We start from the raw sequence: 20,313 nt of genomic DNA, 5'->3' as shown, positions 1-20,313 counted from the left end.
CCCAAGAAAGGATTAACCAGCAACTGCAGTAAAATATTTGTGATCTTAATTGGTGGGGGGGTTTATGCATACCGATGAAATCATTGATGTTCAAAGTATTTAAGGCATATGTTCCATAAGCAATCTTTGGAGCAAGCTACATGCATACAAAGATAAAAGAAAGTCCACACAACATAGTATTCTCATAGATCCCTGGCTAGGGGTCTGGCAGAACACACATAGGTCTCCTTGGGACAGAAGTGCTCTTCTGTCAAGAACCCAAATGATAGGTAGGTCATGGGGCTTGCCTAGGTGCAGGTGGCTAGCTATAGAAAAAGAAAGCCAGTCCCATGAATGAACAGCCAAAAGCCACTAGTACTATCCAAGGGGTGAACTTTGCTTGTGGCCTCTATGGAATGGCCTGTGGGATTACACCTGTGAAAGTCTAGGATCATGAAGAACAAAGAAAGACAGAGAAGGTGCATGTATAGCTGAAGTGTACTATCCTCAGTTGTATACAGGAGACTGAAGAAACTACGAGCATACTTTTCCCTTCAGAACTGCAGCACAATATTGTGTGTGCTGGCTGTTTTGTTCTACTCGGTGCACCTTCGTTATCATTTTACAAAGCAAAATTGCTCACCAGTATCTGGCCAGCAGCAGTGAAAGTTGGAGGGCTAGGCTTTTGTCAACAGTTTGCCTGCATGTATGTAAGACTGTTCAGACAAGACACAGTATTTACATATTGCAGAAATTACACGTCAAAACAAGAGGCTGCCTGCTTCCCCTGTTTACCTGTGTGAAGCACTATGTCTTAGAACCCCTAGCTGATGGAATAAAGTAGGGTTAGCTGGTTATGCTTGGAGCCCCAAGGGATATAGGTGTTTCTTCGGTAGAACGTGGAAATGTTATGTTTTGGGATTACAGCTCCCAAAATCTTCCAGCCATCATAGCCAAGGGGAGCAGTTGTCTAAAAAAGTAGCTTGCCTAAGCTCTGCTCTTAGGTTTCTAGGAAAAGAAGCGCATTCAAGTGCCTAGGAGTCTCTCAGAGGTAGGCTATTTTAGGCAAAATGCCCTTTCTCCATAGTTCTCATCACCGTCATTTCCCCTTGTGAGTTCTAATTGTGCATAACATGAGGTCACAGAGACAGAGCCCTGTCAACTAAGTGATATCTCCCAATGGAGGGTTTATATATATAGGTGATGGTGTGCTGTGTGATTGGGTGTTGAATTACAGTCATCCCTCCACATTTGCTGGGGTTAGGGGCACAGGACCCCTGTGAATGTCAGAAAACCGCAAATAACAAAAACACTATGTTTTAACCTGAAAGAACACCTCTCTTGGAATCTCGTCCTCTGGTGCAACTCTGTGGTCAACGTCTGCCAGACATTGACCACAGAATTACACTGGAGGAACTACAAAAGACCTAGTGGAGTGTTCTCTCTAGGTCTTTCAGTGTAACATTTGTTTAAAGTTGACCATAGAGTTGTGCTGGAGGAACTAGATATTCCTAGAGAGAACATATTAATAAAATTCATGAATAATAAAATCTGCAAAAGTCAAAGCCGCAAATGTGGAGGGATGAGTGTATACCACACCCATGATTCATTATGGCAATGTAAGTGAAGTAGCTGCCAATGTGAGGACAGCTTTTTATTATCATTTCCCTGCCTTCTCCACGGCAATTAATGGAAGAGCAATTTCTTGCAACATGTCCAGGGCCCATGTAAATCTCTAACAGCTCAGCCAGGGAGGGAATGAATGTGAGGTGTGGATAAGTATAGGATATATTTTGTGCTGCTCTTCTCCTATTCACAACACTACTCTGTTTTGGTTCTTCTGCTGGTAAAGATATCCTGGTGGAACAGAAATTCAGGTAGAAGAGTTCAACACATTTTACTGGAATGATTTGGGGGCACCTCTCAAATTCCATCAAACCCTTTAACCCCTCAACAGGTAGATCTACAAAGCACAGAGCACTAATTTACAAAGTGGTAAATTGGTACATATTAATGTGAATACGACATAAATTTGGGGGTGAGATTAGTTGGGTAGAAGATTACTTCTGCTGTAAAATACCTAAAGGAGATAGGGGGTATTTTACAATTGACTAGTCAGCTATATGATGGGGGAATTATAAATCATCGGTAGATCAAACTCACAACAAGTTCATTACAATTTGACTGGTCAACTGCTGATAAGCCTCACTAAAGGCTTCTGGAATGAATGTAGACTACAATCCTATACATAGTAAACTGGGAATAACCAGTATTAAACCCTGCTGGCTTTATAGCAATAGCAGCTTCATTTATATGCAGCTTCATACCACTCTAAGCAGTCTCTAAGCAGTTTACAATGTGTAAGCTAATTGCTATGTGGATATTTCAAAACAACTGCACTGTTAAACTTCTTAAATTTGAATGAGTCAAACATATTACAGCAAATGCATGTAAGCATACATTTTAGGCCTCAGGAAATTTATAAAATAAAACACATGCAAATTCAATGTGAAATCCTAACATTTCTTTACATTCCTGAGAGCTAGTGCAATACACCAGATTAGCCATGGTATAGAAGAGCCATATTTATCTTTCCAAACTGTGGTTGCCTCCCAAAGATCAACGACTTTAGACGCTCTGAACAGATTAGGGATGTTCACTAGAACATTTACTTTTTTCTCCGATCTACAGATGTATCACAAGCTTCCTCAGAAAGGTCCCTCCATTTCAAAAGAGCTTGCCACACACAATACTGGGGAGCAGCTGTTTGAAAAAGCCAGGACCAGCACTCCCTATGGCACATGGCATTACTCAGAGTTCTTTTTAATCCATGCACGAAGACATAGAGTTCCAAGGCAAGCACCCACTCATTTTTGTTACACAGGAGGGTTCTCCAAGACATTTGTGGAACACAAGACAGAAACAAAGAACTTTACTGCATATGTGAGTCTAAATATAATGAGCAGAGCATCACAGAAGTGAGTTGACGGGATATGACCTAGTTCAGCTCAGGACATCTAACCCATTATATTACTATATGCAAGAGAAGAATACAAGGAGACAGCCCCTAAACAGTAGCGGAGAGAACTGCTGGCCTGAAGCAAATGGGGTATCTTACATACTGGAAAGTGTTAAGAGACAAGATCCTATAAGGTTTCCAATATAAGAGAAAAGATGCTGCAACTTTTCCTATACAAGGTCGTGGTCTAATTTCTAGTTCACCCCCTGGGCTTTTGTTGTCCACTCACACATCTGATTTATATCTTGGCTGTAACAGGCATAAAATCCAACTCCTTATACCTAATGCTCTTTGAGCATCTTACACCCTTTCCTTCCTTCATTTCTCTAAGCCTAGGAAAACTTACATTTTAATGCAAAAATTTCTAGACTGAGATTTATTAGGTCAAGGTGGCATCCAGTGCAGGTGTCTTGAGCAGAATGTATGACCAACTCATCCATCCCATTCCAGGATTAAACTCCACCAGCAAAACAAGACGTCATCATTATTTTGTAGCTATTGCTCCCAATGCATCCATTTAATCAACATATTTCAAAGTCAGTCATGAACAGCACATTTAAAAAAAAAGGCTCCCTTCACCTGCACATGAACTTCTGGGATGCTGCCTCTTCTGATCTCGACTGCCTTCCAGCTGGCTGTAGTTATTTATGAACAGAGAGAGGTCTGCTATATTTACTCAGAATCACTCAATGGAGCTTTGAAAGCTTGCATGACATATTTCATGGGTTGTATTTTTTTTTTAATTGGCCCAGTAACACTATCATTGTTTCATGGATTTTGTTGTATTTTGCTGCACGGCCAACACAACTATCCCAAATATATTCCCTGGATTTCAAGACACCAAATTTAGATACAACTGGGGAATCTTAAACAAGAGAGAGCTAATGGGCCGGGTCTTAACTCTTTGAGGTTTCTACCACCAGCATAGGTAAAACTCTTTCACTGGGACTACATTTGGCATGTTTTACTTATACAGAACCTAAAGGATTTTTCAGATGTAACAGTACTGAAGCTTGAGAAATTTAGGCCCCATTCAAACTTGCCCATTTGCGCTGGATAGAACTGGGCAGATTCGGTTGCCCCCATACCGAATCCCCCCGGGTAGAAGTTCTCACTACCCTTTACCTTGATCAATGCAATTTGCCCCTCTGAAGTTCACATTTGCAGTACCACTTTAAAATGGAGCCTCCTTTGTTGTCAATCAAATTCACTTCCGCTTTCGTCAAAGGTGACATATCCTACAATCATTGGCCAACGGAAATGGTTCTTCCCCCCTCCTTTTTTTTAAAAAAACTGGTGGCTGTGTGCACATATTTTGCCAACTTGTCAAATTTAAAAACCTCCAGGTGTGTGTGTGTTGTATGTATTTGGGTCATTACAGATTATGGCAACCCTGAAACGACCCCATCCTGGGGTTTTCTTGGCAAGATTGGTTCCGAGGAGATTTGCCATTGCCTTTCCCCTGAGGCTGAGAGAGTGTGACTCCCCCAAAGTCATGGGTTTCCACAGCCCTCCCTCTGAATGCCAGCCTCTAGGTTCCCCTTCGCTTCTAGCCCAGCATTTCCTCCTCTATGGAACCTCTTCCCTTCCCCATGCCACCTCTGAAGCCCTTGCTCCCCTCCCTGATGTCATCCTCTTACCTTCCCTTCCAGCCCAGAGCATGCACATAATCCGTCACAATAATAATAATATTAATAATAATAATACCACACCCTTTCCCTCCGATTGCCACCCCAGAATGCCATTTCTCCTTACATACACATAGGTATCAAAAGCATTTACACATTGTATCAATTTGCCAAATTTAAAAGGAAACACACACACAAATTTTTTTTTTAAAAAATGCCACTTGCAACGTGAGGTGCCGTCCCAGCAGCAAGCAAACAAAAGGGAAATGTAGCACAAGCAGACATATTCTATTAATATGCATCAACCTGTAGAACAAGCATTCGCATAATCTGTCAAAAATAAAATTACAAAAAAAGAGAAAGAAAAAGCTGCTTGCGAGAGGAGAGGCATGTTCTGCCCTCTGCCCTCCCTCTGCCCTAATCCCTCCCCTAAACTTGACCCGATCATGACCAGGGCCAAGTTCACATTTGCCGGCAGCAGAGAAAAAATGGGTTTTCCTAAAAGACATGGGAAATAATCCACTTTTGGAAAAACCGTTCTAACGGGGATTTGCCCTGGATCGGGTGTGCAAGACCCTAATTCTGACGTGTTTAAACCGGTGTCAATGGGAACTTCCGACTTTTAATCTGGGTTACAATTCAGTACAAAAGGTAGTCTGAATGGCCCCTTAGTGTTCTCTGACTAGGAAATGGGCCCATCACCTCCCATACGACAGGACCAACTCTTGGATCTCAAGAAGAATTACACTTCTGTTGTTAATGAAGTTGAAATATAATTATCGTATTTTCCAGCGTATAAGATGACTGGGCCTATAAGACGACCCCCAACTTTTCCAGTTAAAATATAGAGTTTGGGATATACTCGCCGTATAAGACCACCCCTCTTCCAACGCAAACCAAATAAAAATTAAAAGAACATCAGATTTAATTTCAATATAGTAATTTTAATTCAAATGCTTATGACATGCAGGTACTCGTTGGATACAAAGCCTGCTTGGATTGGTCAGCTCTCCCTGCCTGCCCAGACCTCCCTGTCTCCAAGACTATCAGAGTGGTATTGCAAACATGGCTCTTTTTTCCATACCCCGGGCATCCCAGACGCCTGAAGCTTGCTCCACCCTTCAGTTACATATGTGGCAACTGCAGATTCTCCAGTCTGGCTTGGAAGTTTCAGCACCTGCCCTATAAGATGACACCCGGCATATAAGACGACCCCCGACTTTTGAGAAGATTTTCCTGGGTTAAAAAGTAGTCTTATTCGCCAGAAAATACAGTACCTGGATTTTATCACTCTTTGTTTCTCAATCCCCCACAGGGCAAACGAGGGGAGTAGCCTCTACCTGCATTGACATTGCCCCAGACTATATTAAATGACAACAAATATAGCATCTTAAAACCAAATGTAGGCCTGTTTAAAAGGTGTTAAAAATCATACAGAAGAGAACAAAATTATTTTTAACACCTTTGCCTGATAAAGAAGCCAGGGGAACTTTGAAAGCTTGCGACATGTATTTTGTGGTTTTTTAGATGGCCCAATAAAGGTATCATTGCTTTGTAGATGTTTGGATTTTGTCGTCTTTCCTTTGAGTTTACCGTAGATTATGGAGCCAGTTGCTCACACAATGAGTATCTAGGATGAACACGAATCAATTTAGGACAAAGTCCCAAGCTTTTGAGGAGGGGGCATTTTTTAAAAACCTTTTTGCAGATCCCTCCGCCCAGCTCCACCTTGTACTACTTGTCCAAGGCTCTGTTTGTCTTTGTGTGCAAGGAACTAGAGGAGTCACCTCACATCCCAGCCACTGAATGCAAACTAGCAATTTACACACACAGAAAGCCCTTTCCTGAATTATCTGTACTAAAAATGCCTTCAGTCCCTGAGGTGGCCAAAAAATAAATAAATGTGGGTACAGCTTCAAGCCCCAGAGGTGACCGTATGAATTTGCTTTTGATCTGACCAACTTTCCCTCAACCAGTATGCCAATTCTAAACTGGGCAACAATACCTCATCCACCTCATCTCTGCTTGCACCAGGATTTAAACACACCTTTCCTTCCATGCAAGCCCATTTTTAAATGCCCTCCCTTATTCTTCTCATGAGTACAGTACAACTCTTAACATCCCGGCCTAACGGTGCCTAAAAGAAATGCTTGCAGAAGCTGGGCAGACATGCAGCCTCCACCCGAGGAACACAAGGAGGGTGTGTGGGTGGCTGTGAGTGTCTTTGCCTACCTAGTCACCCAAAAGTTGGCAGGAAACACCCACATGCGCACACACCCCTTGCCGATTAAACTCTGAGCTCTCCACTTTGGATTCTTGTTTCAGAAAAACAGCATTTTTTGAAAAGAAAGGATGCATAATCAGGGGAGAATCCAGCCAAAGCCTCCTCCATCTCCTCCTGGTCCTTTGGAGCAAAGGAATGCCAGTGACAACACTGTGAAGGAAACCACAATCCAATGCACCTTGGAAACCTGAACAGAGCCTTATTTTGCATCCACATTGCAGAAATAACCCATAACGACACTATTTTTAACTTCCATGGCTCAGGTACTATGGAATCCTGGGAATTGTAGTTCCGTGAGACATTGGGCCTACTCTGTCAGAGAGTTTTGATGCCAGAGCAAACCACAACCCCCAGGATTTCCACAGCATGGAACCAGGGGTGCTAAAGCGGTGTTTTAATTAATAATTTAATTCCCTTTTAACTGTCATTTTTGTATGTTTTTCCATGTACTTTTTTTTTAGACTGTAAACCACTCTGACTCCCAATTTTAGGGGGAAAGCGAGATACTAAATAAATAAATAAATAAATAAACTGGATTATTTCTACTGTGTGGATGATGCAGAACTGAGCTGGCCTTATTTAATCATCATCATCATCTGCACTATTTCTGTAGTGTGGAATCAAGTTGGCCTTATTTAATAATAATAATAATCTAGATTATTTCTGCAGTATGGATGCTGAATCTGGTTGGCACTGGCTTGGCCTTATTTAATAATAATAACAACAACAACAATTTGGATTATTTCTATAGTGCAGATGCAGATCTGGGTTGGCACTACGCCTTATTTAATAATAACAATAACAGTAACAATAGCAACAATAACAATAATTGGATTATTTCTACAATGTAGATGATGCAGAACCAGGCTGGCCTTATTTAATCATAATCATCACCATTGTCTAGATAATTTCTTCAGTGTGGATGCAAAACCGGGTTGGCACTGGGTTGGCCTTATTTAGCAACAACAACAACAACAATAACAATCTGGATTATTTCTACAATGTGGAGGATGCAGGACCAGGTTGGCCTTATTCCTTCCCTTCTTCCCCTCTTACCTGCCGGAGGATGAAGCTGGTGGAAGTTGTGCTGCCATCTGAGCGCTTCAGGCGGCTCCGCCGGGTGGCTGTCCCTCGGCTCCCCTGGGAAAAAGAATCACCCCCCTCATCATCATCATCATCATCATCATCATCATCATCATCACCACTCCATCAGCAGCAGCAGCAAAGGGCCAAGCATTGGGAGGGCAATGGGGAGGTGGAAGGAAGGGAAAGTGGCGAGAGAAGGGGGGGCAACTGAGACCCCTCCTTCCAAAGGGTGAGACTGAGGGTGGCAAGGTGACCAGAGGAGAGTGGGGGGTCCTCCTTTCCCAGGACCTGCCCTCCATTCCCACCTTCTCTCTCCAGGAGGGATTTCAAAAGGTCCTCCATTCTGAGCATCTGTAAGGAGCATGCATTCACATTTCTATGAGTGGAGAGTGACCAGACACGTCCTCCATTCCAGCCTTCTCTGCCCAGAAAGGATTCCAAAAGGTCCTCCAATCCCTAAGAAGCATGCATTTACATTTCTATGAGTGCAGGGTGACATGACCCGTCCTCCTTTCCCCGGACCCGTCCTCCATTCCACCCTTCCCTGCCCAGGAAGGATTCCAAAAAAGCTCCTCCATTCTGAGCATCACTGAGAAGCATGGCTTTCCATTCCTGCGAGTGGAGGGTAAACCAGGCCCGCCCTCCTTTTCCCGGACAGGTCCTGTATTCCCACCCTTCACTCTCCAGGACGCAAGGGTTGCAAGAGGTGATCCTCCCTTTTTGAGCACCACCACATTTTCACATTTCTGGGAGTCTTTTAAGGAGGACCACACAAAAAATGGAGGACCCTCCGGGGGGGTGGGCAGAGAGGAAGGAGGACACTCCCAAATTGAAATAAGAACAAGAAACCTCTAATAATTAATAATAATAATAATAATAATAATAATAATAATAATAATAATAATAATAATAATAACAACCCCCCACTCCCAGAGAGGTACATGCATGCTCAAAATGGAGGAGGACTGGGGATGCCTGCTCCAAGGGAGGAGGATCACTGTCTGTGGGGGGGCTACCTGGAAGATGGGGTCTGCCAGCCCGTTCTTGCCGTAGGAAGAAGAGGAGGAGGAAGGGTGCTTGGACATGGCTGGGGCTCCCAAGCTCTCTCTCTCCTGTCTCCTCCTGCCGCCGCTGCTGCTGCTGCTGCTGCTGCTGCTCCGCTTGGGCTCCGAATCCGCCCGCCTCTGCCTGGGAAGGAGGAGGAGGAGGCAGCAGCAGCCTTAAAGCGCCCGCCTCCCCCTCTGCAAGGAAGCTTCCCAAGACCTAAGTCCACTTCCTCAGGTGCATTTGGAGATAATGATAATAGAAGAGAGGTCTTGTAGCCCCTTGGAGAGTCACTCCAAGAAAGGAGTTGGCAGCATGAGCTTTCCCAGACATAAGTCTTCTTCCTCAGATGGATTTGGATATAATAATAATAATAATAATAATAATAATAATAATAGATCTTGTAGCACCTTTGAGACCAACGAAAGAAAGAAGCTGGCAGCATGAGCTTCCCTAGACATAAGTCTACTTCCTCCCATGGATGGGGATTGTTGTTTATTGTGGCACCAACGCTCTTTCTGACAGAGAAGGCTAAATGTCTCACAGAACTAATGAATCTGAGATATATTACTGAATGTGGATATTTTAATGTGTTGCGAGCCGCTTTGATTGTCTAGTCAAGAAAAGCGGGATAAAAGTAAAAGTTTTATTTGTTATTTATTTATAACTACAGTTCCCAGAATTCCTTAGCACTGAGCCAGGGCAGTTAAAGCAGACTCAAACTGGATTATTTCTGCAGTGTGTTTTGGGCCTAAATAAACCAAATAAGAGACCAAGTGGCCCTTTGAGGCATCTCCCTCTATTATAATATTCCTTTTATTGGTCCTCTTACTTCAAAATGGCTCCCTCTCTCTTTGACATGCACAGAGTTCAGTCATGTTATTGTGTATGTTGTGTGTTTCCAACATATGGCAACCCTTGTCATTGTGTGCCTTCAAATCATTTCCAACTTAGGTGATCCTAAGTTAGATCCTATTATGAGGCTTTCTTGGCAAGATTTACTTCAAAGGGATCTAATCATTGCCATCCTCTGAGGCTGAGAGAGTGTGACTTGCCTAAAGTCACCCAGTAGGTTTCCATGGCTGAGCTGGGATTCAAACCCTGGTCTCCAGAGTCATAATCCAATGCTCAAACTACTACGCCAGTATTATTATGAACTTCAATATACTGTGCAAAGATTTTTTTACTTCACACGGCCCTTGTGGAGCTTGAAAGGCCCCTCAGCTCACCTTTATGTTCTGAATAATTGTGGTGATGGTGTGCTTTCCAAGTGTCTGACTTATGGCGACCCTAAGGCAACCCTATGGCAGGGTTTTCTTGGCAAATTTCTTTAGAAGTTTTTTTTTGCCATGGCCATCCTCCGAGGCTGTGAGAGTGTCACTTGCCTAAGATCACCCAGTGGGTTTCCATGGCTGAGCTGAGATTCAAACCCTGGTCTCCCCAATCCAACACTCAAAACCACTGTACATGATGTTGGCTCTCATATTCTGAATAGGCATTAAGCAATATCAAGGTTTTGTTTGGATCACCTTTCAAATGCCCACAAGGCTTTATTTAGGATGCCGTCCCGTGCAGAATAAGAACCCTAGGAGCTGGGGGACTTTCATGATGCATCAGGTGGCATGAGGGATGTTAAGGAGGCTCTTTCAATGGCGATCGAGGCCGGTCCAAGGCATGTTGTTGTCTGAGGCCGAGCATAAAATGGTACCCGCCACCCACCTCACCAACGTCCAGTCCTTTCAGTCCCTGAGTCGCAAATGTTTATACCTGCATGCCTCTGAGAACAACTTTAAAGTATTTTCTGTTCTTTCCCTCAAATTTGCAACCTGAAATGATTGCTTCACTCTTCCTAATGGCAGATGATATGTTGCTGTTGTCTGCCTTCAATCCTTTTCTGACTTATAGCGACACTATCATGGGGTTTTCTTGGCAAGATCGGTTCAGAGGAAGTTTGCCATTGCCTTTCTCTTGAGGCCGAGAGAGTGTGACTTGACCAAGGTGACCCAATGGCAGAGCAGGGGTTCAAACCCTGGTCTCCAGAGTCACAGTCCAATGCTCAAAGCCACTATGCCACATTGGCTCTCAAATGATGTTACGCCTTTTAAAATTATTTTCACTGTCTTCCTCTTGAGGCTGAGAGAGCATGATGTGCCCAAAGCCACCCAGTGGGTTTCCATGGCAGAGTGGGAATTCGAACCCTGGTCTCCAGAGTCATAGTCCAACACTCAAACCACTACACCACACTGGCTCTTTATATATTGTCATTGTGCCTTCGAATCGTTTCCAACTTACGGCGACCCTAAGGCAACCCTATCCTGGGGTTTTCTTGGCAAGATTGGTTCAGAGGGGGTTTGTCATTGCCATCCTCTGAGGCTGTGAGAGTCAGTGTGACTTGCCCAAGGTCACCCAGGGGGTTTCCATGGGCAAGTGGGGATTTGCACTCTGGTTGCCAGTCCTAATCCAACACCCCGATCCTCATGCCCAGCTGACAGAAGTTCCCATTGACATTTTCTTGTCCACCAGGCGAAGCAGAAGGATGGACTAGGCATGCCTGATACAACACAACTGTTCCTAAGTGAACAACAAACACTATTCCCCTTGACAAACACCACTCTCTGATCAGTGGTGGTTCCCAGTACCAGTGGGGTGGTGAATCCGCTCTGGGTTTTAGTCCGTACCTCTCTAAGGTTCTGAGCCCTATCACCAAAATAGAGCCAGCATCTTAATGTCTGGACTAAAATCCCTATTGGATTCCTCACTCCTCACCAACTATGGCCTGTTACAGACTGCCAAAATAAAGCTGCTTCGGGTCTCTTTGGAGGTATGCTGTTTATATGATGTATGCATCCTAAGAATCCGGAAGCTGCACCAAAGCTGCACTCTAGTCCTTAGGACTGGAGTGTGGCTTTGGTGCGACCTCCAGACTCTTAGGACCCATGCATCATTTAAACAGCATACCTCCAAAGAGACCCAAAGCAGCTTTATTTTGGCAGTCTGTAACAGGCCAATATTTATAACTAAAATATTCCCCGCTGCCAGCATGAATGGCATTAAAACAGCTCAATTGTTCCACCTTGCTTTTGTCACCTTAGGGGCTGGGGATGATGGAATGTACAGTCACTATAATACTTTCATTAATTCACATTTAAGGATGAAAATGGAAAATGTACAGCTTAATCCTAACTGTCCTTGTTTATTAAGAAGAAAGTCCCATGTTTTCAAATGAACTTGCTTAGGAGTCATACTAGCAATGAGGACTTACACTGTGTGATCTATGTATCTCTTACGCTAAAACGCACACACACACATATGCATATCACATTGCATACAGAGAGGTTCATAAAATCATAGAGTTGGAAGCAGGGTGACCAGATATCATAGCTGCAAAGGCGGACAAGGGACTGTAAAATGTAGGATATTCAAGAATAATGGAGGACCTTATCAAATAAAAGCTAAAAACATGAATATAAATTCATGCTGCTTAGGCATGCTCAAAACGGAGGACATTTTGGAATTCTTCCTGAACAGAAGGTTGAAATGTAGGACAAGTCCTGGAAATGGAGGAGGACCTGGGGCTTAGTAAACAAGGACAGTTAAGATTAAGCTGTACATTTTCCATTTCATTCTTAAACATAGATTAATGAAAGCAATATAGAATAACCTGCCTTTTAATGCTGTTACCTGCCCTGGCAGTGAATATTTTGGTTATAAATATGAGTAGTGAGTGAGGAGTGAGGAATTCAGTAAAGATTTTAGTTCAGACATTAAGCTGCTGGATCTGTTTTGGTGATAGGGCTCAGAATCTTAGAGTGGTTCAGACTAAAATCCAGAGCGGATTCACCACCTGACCAGCACTGAAGTCACCACTGCTCAGAGGAGTGGAATTTGTCAAGGGGAATAGTGGTGTGTGTTTGTTGTTCACCTAGAAACAGTTGTGTTGCATCAGGCCCACCTAGTCCATCCTTCTGCTTCTCCTGGTGCACAAGATGGTGGACAAGAAAATGTCAAAATGGGAAATTTATTTTCATTAAGTAATTATTCATAAAAGTATTGCTGCTGCCTATACAGACATACAGTTGGTGTTGTGTTGTGGTCTGAGCATTGGAGTGTGACTTTGCAGACCAGTATTCAATACTCTGCTCAGCAATGGAAACTTGCTGGGTGACTTTGGACAAGTGACACACTCTCAGCCTGAGAAAAAACCCATAATGGGGTCAACTTAGAGTTGCCATGAGCTGGAAATGACTTGAAGACATATACAGAATAACCACAACCTACAGAAGCAAGTCCTATTACAGCTTGATTAGGACAAAACTCTGAAAAATTTGCAAAAGCGTTATTAATGTATGAAGTTCAGTTTGTATAGTATGTTTTCTTAAAAAGCCACCCACCTCTTATGACATTTGGAAAAGGAATTTTAAAAATAGGATGGGAGGGAGTTACAGGTGTTGGTGTGAACACTGGCTGTGCAGAACAGGGAATTTCAGCAGGTGTTGTTTGTTACCTGTTAAGCAACACCTGCTGAAACTCCTTCTTTTAAAAATGTAGGATCAGTTCCAGTTTTCACTCTAGCAACACTTGATGGGTTGAAAAAAATTGTTGCTACTCTGTCATCTAATGTCTTTCCTCTCTCTGTGTGTTGTGTACATTTGAGTCATTTCTGACTTATGGCGGCCCTAAGGTGAGACTATCATGGGGCCTTCTTGGCAAGATTTGTTCAGAGGTGATTTGCCATTGCTTTCCCCAAGGCTGAGAGAGTGTGACTTGCCCAAGATGGGTTTCATGGCCAAACTGGGAATCGAACCCTGGTATCCAGAGTCATAGGCCAACACTCAAACCACTATGCCACATCAGCTCATCACTTTGTCTCTACACACTCTTGTTTTGGTATTTTTTTCTTTCTGAGATCTTCCCTCCCCCCCCCCCCCACAGAATTGGCTCACACACAAATGCAATGTCTCCTCAGAATTTCCTTTTTACCTTTTCTTTCTGGAACTTTTACCTTTCAGGAAGCGAGATGCTATTTCCAAACAAAAGATGGTGAGCAACCAAAAGAAGTGATAGTCAGCAGTTGGCAACATCCATGGGTCTTTTACCACTTTGAGTTGGTTTATAACTTGTGCATTTTTGTCACTGTCCACCTCACATGGGGAGTGAAAACAAAAGGGAAAACCAGCAACAATAACTGAGGCAGGAACTGCTCCCACAATTTTGCTTGTGGACAACACTAATGGCCCCATAACTGCTGGGCTGTGTGGGGAGTAACACAGAGAGAGCCAAGGGTACAACTGGTAGGATTCTTTTGCATCCATCCCCCCAGGATGGGCATGGGAGAATCAGCCCCAGACTTACTCTGGAAACAACAGGGTGGCAAATAAACAAAAGGAAAAGGTCATCCCCATCAAAAAAAGAGAAAGAAAGCACAGCCTCCCCTTCTTCTCCTGTCCAACTTCCCTCTTGGCCAAATGGCCAACATAATAATAATAATAATTAATAATAATAATAATAATAATAATAATAATAATATTTATTTATATACCGCCCTCTGGCAAACCAATCCGGGCGGTTGACAACAGTAAATATTAAAAACACAATATCAAGCATAAAAACAGCAATTAAAACCCTGATATCCCTCTGTTGATCCTCGACCATCACTAAGATGGGGCCACGGGAGGAATGAGGGAATCAGGAACCTGGGCCGGGATGGTTAATCTGGAAAGGCCTGCCGGAAGAGATCCGTCTTGACCGCTTTTTTAAAGCTGTCTAATGATGTTATCTGACGGATCTCATCTGGCAGGTCGTTCCAGAGTTTGGGGGCGACAGCAGAGAACGCCCTCTGGGAGGTCGCCGCAAGCCTAGATTTTAAAGGCTATAGTAAGTTCTTCCCAGAGGACCGGAGAGCGCGGGGAGGATTGTACGGGAGGAGGCGGTCCCTGAGATAGCTTGGACCCAAGCCATTTAGGGCTTTAAAGGTGATAACCAACACCTTGTACTGGGCCCGGAAGCTGATAGGCAGCCAGTGGAGGCACCTCAAAACCGGAGTAATGTGGTCCCTCCTAGATGTTCCTGAGACAAGCCTGGCTGCCATGTTTTGAACCAGCTGTAATTTCCGAGTCAAGCACAGGGGTAGCCCCATGTAGAGTGCATTACAGAAGTCAAGGCGTGAGGTTACCAGCGCGTGCACAACCGTCTCGAGATCCCTTACTTCCAGAAAAGGGCGCAGCTGGCGTATCAGCCGAAGCTGATAACAGGCACTCCTGACCGTCGCATTTACCTGATTTGTCATCAGGAGCGACGAGTCAAGGAGCACCCCCAGACTGCGAACACAGTCGCTGGAGGAGAGTGTGACCCCATCCAGGACTGGAGGTTGCAACCCAATTCTTGGTTTCGGGGCCGCTACCATGAGCACCTCCGTCTTGTCTGGATTCAGTTTCAATCTGTTTTTCCTCATCCAGCCCATTACCGCCTGAAGACATTCATTGAGAGAAGAGATGCCATCGGAATTCGAGGCCGACGAACGAGATACGGAGAAGTAGATTTAGGTGTCATCAGCGTACTGATAACACCCAGCACCATGACTCCGTATTATCTCACCCAGCGGCTTCATATAGATGTTAAATAACATCGGGGACAAAATAGCCCCCTGAGGAACCCCACAAGTGAGGTACCTCTTACTGGAGCTACAGTCCCCGAGTAGCACCCTCTGAGACCTGCCCGAGAGGAAGGACCGGAACCACTGCAAGGCAGTGCCCCCGATACCTAACCCCCTCAGGTGGTCTAAGAGGATGCCATGATCTATAGTATCGAAAGCCACTGAGAGGTCTAAGAGCACCAACAGGGTCACACTCCCCCTGTCAATGCTCAGACGCAGATCGTCGGTCAAGGCAACCATGGCAGTCTCAACCCCAAAGCCTGTCCTAAAGCGTGACCCTGGCAGGGCTTAGGAACAAGTAGTTCTTCAACTACAACTTACCCCAGTCTCAACCCAAAGGATGGGATCATATTCAAAGGAGGGAAAACTATAAAATCATAATCATAGAATCATAGAGTTGGAGGAGACCACAAGGGCCATCCAGTCCAACCCACTGCCATGCAGGAAATCCAAATCAAAGCATCCCCAACAGATGGCCATCCAGCCTCTGCTTAAAGACCTCCAAGGAAGGAGACTCCACTACACTCCGAGGAAGTGTGTTCCACTGTTGAACAGCCCTTACTGTCAGGAAGTTCCTCCTAATGTTGAGGTGGAATCTCTTTTCCTGTAGCTTGGCCTGCTTTTTCTCAAGGTGTTGTTGTGTTGTTCTGTGGTGGGATATCTATGCAAGGAGGCCTCACAAAAGATGGAGACATCTTGAATCTGAGGAAGTACCTTTTTGTATTGCTAATGGAATTCAAATTTTATCTCCTGGACTTTGGAATGCTTTGCTCCCAGTGCCACATGGTTGCATAGATCTCCCTCCACAGAACAACCAACAACACCCTGAGAAAATGCACGCCTGTGACCAATAGCATCTTTTATAATTTTTTTCTCTTGTATTTTTTAACACTTTTGCCTGATGAAGAAGCCAGTAGAGCATCAAAAGCTTGCATCATGTGCCATATACACTCAACTATAAGTCTATCTTATGCATAAATCCAGGGCAGGCCTCTGGATTTTGAAATGACCTATGGATATGTGAAGCATAAAACTTAGAGGTAACAAAGGATTTCTGACAGTATCGGATGGATAGATGAGAGATTAGTGGGGGATAAATGCTTCTAGGACAGATTACACTCTTGTCTGTTACCAATGGATGGTTCTTCCCCACCTCCTTTTTTTTGGCAAGTGTTAAAAGTGCAGCACTTACATTGACTTGTGGATAAGTCAACTCAGGATTTATGGGTCAATTATTTGACTAAAATTTCTAGATCTATACATAGGTATATACAGTATTGTTTTCATTCTGGTTGGTCAAATAAGGTATCACTGTTTTGTGCATTTTGGATTATTGTGCAAAGGATGGAATGTTATAATGTCAATGTTAATCCATTTCGGAATATGCAGTCATCACAGGTTGGGTCAGATAACGTTCCTTCTAACCTAAGTTACAAGCTCATAGTCTCTGTCCCTTTCAAGTTTGGAGAAAAGTATATGACTCCAGCTTCTCATGTAGGTCAGTTGACTTAAGGTCTGGAAAGTAATAAATGGAAAGCCAGCTCATTAAGCCTTTTAATTGGTCAGCATTCCAGGCTGTCAGCATCCAAGGACTTCTGCAGAAGGAGAAGTTGCTGAATGTTCTGCTGGCTCAGGTGGAGATGGCAACTCCCGAGCAGAACTACCCAGCCATTCTGTGAACGGTTTCTAGAGAGAAAAAGCATCCTATAAACCCACTTATGTCTTGCAGTGCTGTGGCAGATGACAAATGGGCAGTTGGCAAATGAAATATACAACAAATGGAACAACTTGAATTTCCCCCTAGTAACGGGTGGCATAGCAACAGTAGAATACAAAGGGCTACTAGGAAGAAGTGGGAATACTATCAGGAAATACAAAGTTCTTCCCATCTTTTCTAATCTAGCAGCCGGTGCACAAGTAACTGTGTAGTAAATGCCAATGCAGACTATGCAGGAACACTTAAGTGAATAGATATTTTTCATATATTTCAACTGAGTTGCTTATATCAAACAGGGGATGTCTTTTGGTTTTCCAGGAAATTCAAATGGAAGTAGGCTGCATGTTCACACTGCTATCCCACATATAAATAGCAAATTACAGTGGGCCCTTGGTATATGGTAAAGTTTGGTTCCAGGACCCCCCACCCCACCTCATGGACACCAAAATCCATGGATGCTTAAGTCCCATTACACACAATGGTGTAGTAAAATTGTGTCCCTTATATATAATGGCAAAATCAAAGTATGCTTTTTGGAATGTATTTTTTTAAAATATATTTTTAAGTTATGGGTCATTGAATTCATGGATAAAAAAAATCAGTGGATAGAGGGCCAACTGTAATTTTCTGAGGTTCAATCCTTATGAAGGCAAAATTGCAACACTTAGTGCAAGACCAGTGTGCAGAAATATCAGAGACAGAGATGGGTAATATAGGGAGCAGTTCTGAGGATGGGCCTATAGAAGACCATAAAGAGAGCTGACCATGTTCAGTAGGGACAGTACACAGGGGTCTATTATGGGGGGAAACAAGCAATGGAGAGAAGGCTTGGAGCACTCTGCCTTGCAACACTTTGCTGAAGGTCCTGCTCTTGTTGGTGGACAAGTTATTAGTTGCTGTAACTGTTCATTTTGTAATGTTGGTTCTACAATTTGGATGTTGTACACAACTCACAAATGTTTAAGACAACTTTCATATACTCTGACCAGAACTACATCTCCTGGGAATGCCAGAGGAGCAACTGGAGAGAAAACACAGAAGAGCGATACAGTATGTGATTACAGCCACCAGAATTGCATATGCTCAGAAAGATTTGATTAACAATTAGAATTCATTAGTAGTAGAAGGAGACTTATAATACTATTATCAGAAAGTTTAAGTTTAAATTACAGCCAAATGTTTTGGGAAAGGAAGTCATACATGTACTTCTTTGTTTCTTTGTCTTCTCTTTCTTCTTTATTGTAGAGATATAGTTAGTTTTTCTTTTTTCTTTTTCACTTTATCTTGTTTGTGTTCTCTCTCTCTCTCTCTCTCTATATATATATATATATATATATATATCCAGTGTACTAATAAAAAAAATTAAAGAAAAAATGACTATCATATTCTCTCTTTAAGGCTGCCCATGGAATAAATTGCAATTGGCCCAGAAAGTGATAGCTAAAGCGCTTGTGGAAACCTGGTGTTCATATCAAACCCCATAAATTCCATCCCAGTGGTGCTGGCTGCCTATTCTGGCCTGCATTTAGATTACTGTTTTTGGTCTTTAAATCATTACATGTTTGAAGACTGGGCTATCTGAAAGACCACCGGCATTCATATGAGCCTTTCTGGCTAAGAAGTATAAGGTACATTTCGGGAACCATGTGTATGTATATGCCTGTGGTTATATGGATGTATGAATATGTATGTGTGTATATATGCATATGTATGTGTGCGCACACACACACACACACACACATGCATGCTACTGCTTAGTGGATTTAATTAATGTTTCAGAGCTTGGAAATTTTTATATCTTTAAGTGTTTTCTGTAAACTGTCTTCTGAGGACAATATGTTCTGAGAGGTGTGCTAGAAGTTATATTCATAAAATAAACCCCAGCAATTGTGATTCACTGAAGAGTCCCTAGTCACTGTGACACAGCTTACTGCTAGCCTGGCCCTAGCCTTGAAACACTCACTAGGAAACAGATAAACAGTTTCCCCATACGATGGGGCACACTGGTATCCTAAGCCTCTGCTGAATTTACTGTGACAGAATATAACCCTACAATTTCTTTTTAAAACAAGTCATGTGGTGGAAATATATGCTTAGTTTTTAAGCTAAATCATACTGTAGTTTTGGGAAGGTTTCAGAAGTGAGCTTTGGCCTTAAAACAAGGTATGCATTCACCTTGCTTTAAAGGAAAATTTCAGAACTTTTTGCCACTGCAAAAGCAAATAGAGCAGGAAGATGAGGACAGGCAAGCTCATCAAAAACAGATTAAGGGGCTGTTTCCACTGGTGTATAACGCGGGTTACGAAGCGAATTCAGAAAGTAGCGTGCCCATTTGAACCCGATTTAAACCTAGAACGGTTCTAGATCACCCCGCATGTGTTCCCATTTGAAATCGATTCATATCTTGGTTCTTTTTATAAACCGCATTAAAGGCGTATAACCCGTGTTTAAAAAATAGAAGGGTCGAACCTTCTATTTTTTCCTTGATTCGGGATAGGAATCAGGTTATTTAAATGGGAACGATCAGCCTCTGAAATCGGGTTAGCTGGATGGGAGGAGCGGAGCGATGGGCCGGCTTGGGGGAGTCGCCCTTTCTGTCCCCATCCGTCGTGGCCATCGCCATCTTTTGCTTCCCTCACCCCTTTTTTCTGCTGCGGTCTTTCAATAAGAAATAAGGATTTTTTTATTTTTATTTTATTTTAATGGTTTACAGGCGCTTAATCTCTTCAGCATCCATGCCACTCAAGGAGAGGGTTGCTGCACAGCAATCTCGGGGGAGATAAGGAAACCCTGTGTGTGTGTGTGTGTGTGTATCATTGAACACCATTTGTAATGGAGGGGAAGAGTGCTCCCTCCCTGGGCTGTCTATAGAGCCATGAAGCGGGGATTCGTCCTGCAAAACCC

General features: G+C 43.3%; 1 protein-coding gene across 3 annotated transcripts in view; it reads right to left on the bottom strand.

Moving 5' to 3' along the window:
• CACNB4 (calcium voltage-gated channel auxiliary subunit beta 4) overlaps positions 1–9,113 on the bottom strand; it is a 192,292-nt gene extending 183,179 nt beyond the window's left edge. For all 3 annotated transcript variants that reach the window (XR_006105022.1, XM_042479251.1, XM_042479273.1), the window contains exons 1-2: positions 9,013–9,113; positions 7,967–8,050 (exon numbers count right to left, since the gene is read on the bottom strand). Coding sequence is in view for 2 of the 3 variants with exons in the window: in XM_042479251.1 (XP_042335185.1) it covers positions 7,967–8,050; positions 9,013–9,081 (153 nt within the window). In the remaining variant the exon portion in view is untranslated. The remainder of the gene's footprint in view (positions 1–7,966; positions 8,051–9,012) is intronic.
• Positions 9,114–20,313: the final 11,200 nt, after the last annotated feature.

Source organism: Sceloporus undulatus, chromosome 1, assembly GCF_019175285.1.
Source record: "Sceloporus undulatus isolate JIND9_A2432 ecotype Alabama chromosome 1, SceUnd_v1.1, whole genome shotgun sequence".
NCBI lineage: Eukaryota > Metazoa > Chordata > Lepidosauria > Squamata > Phrynosomatidae > Sceloporus > Sceloporus undulatus.
Note: the sequence above shows the minus strand (reverse complement) of the source record. Positions and strands in the feature narration are given on the sequence as shown.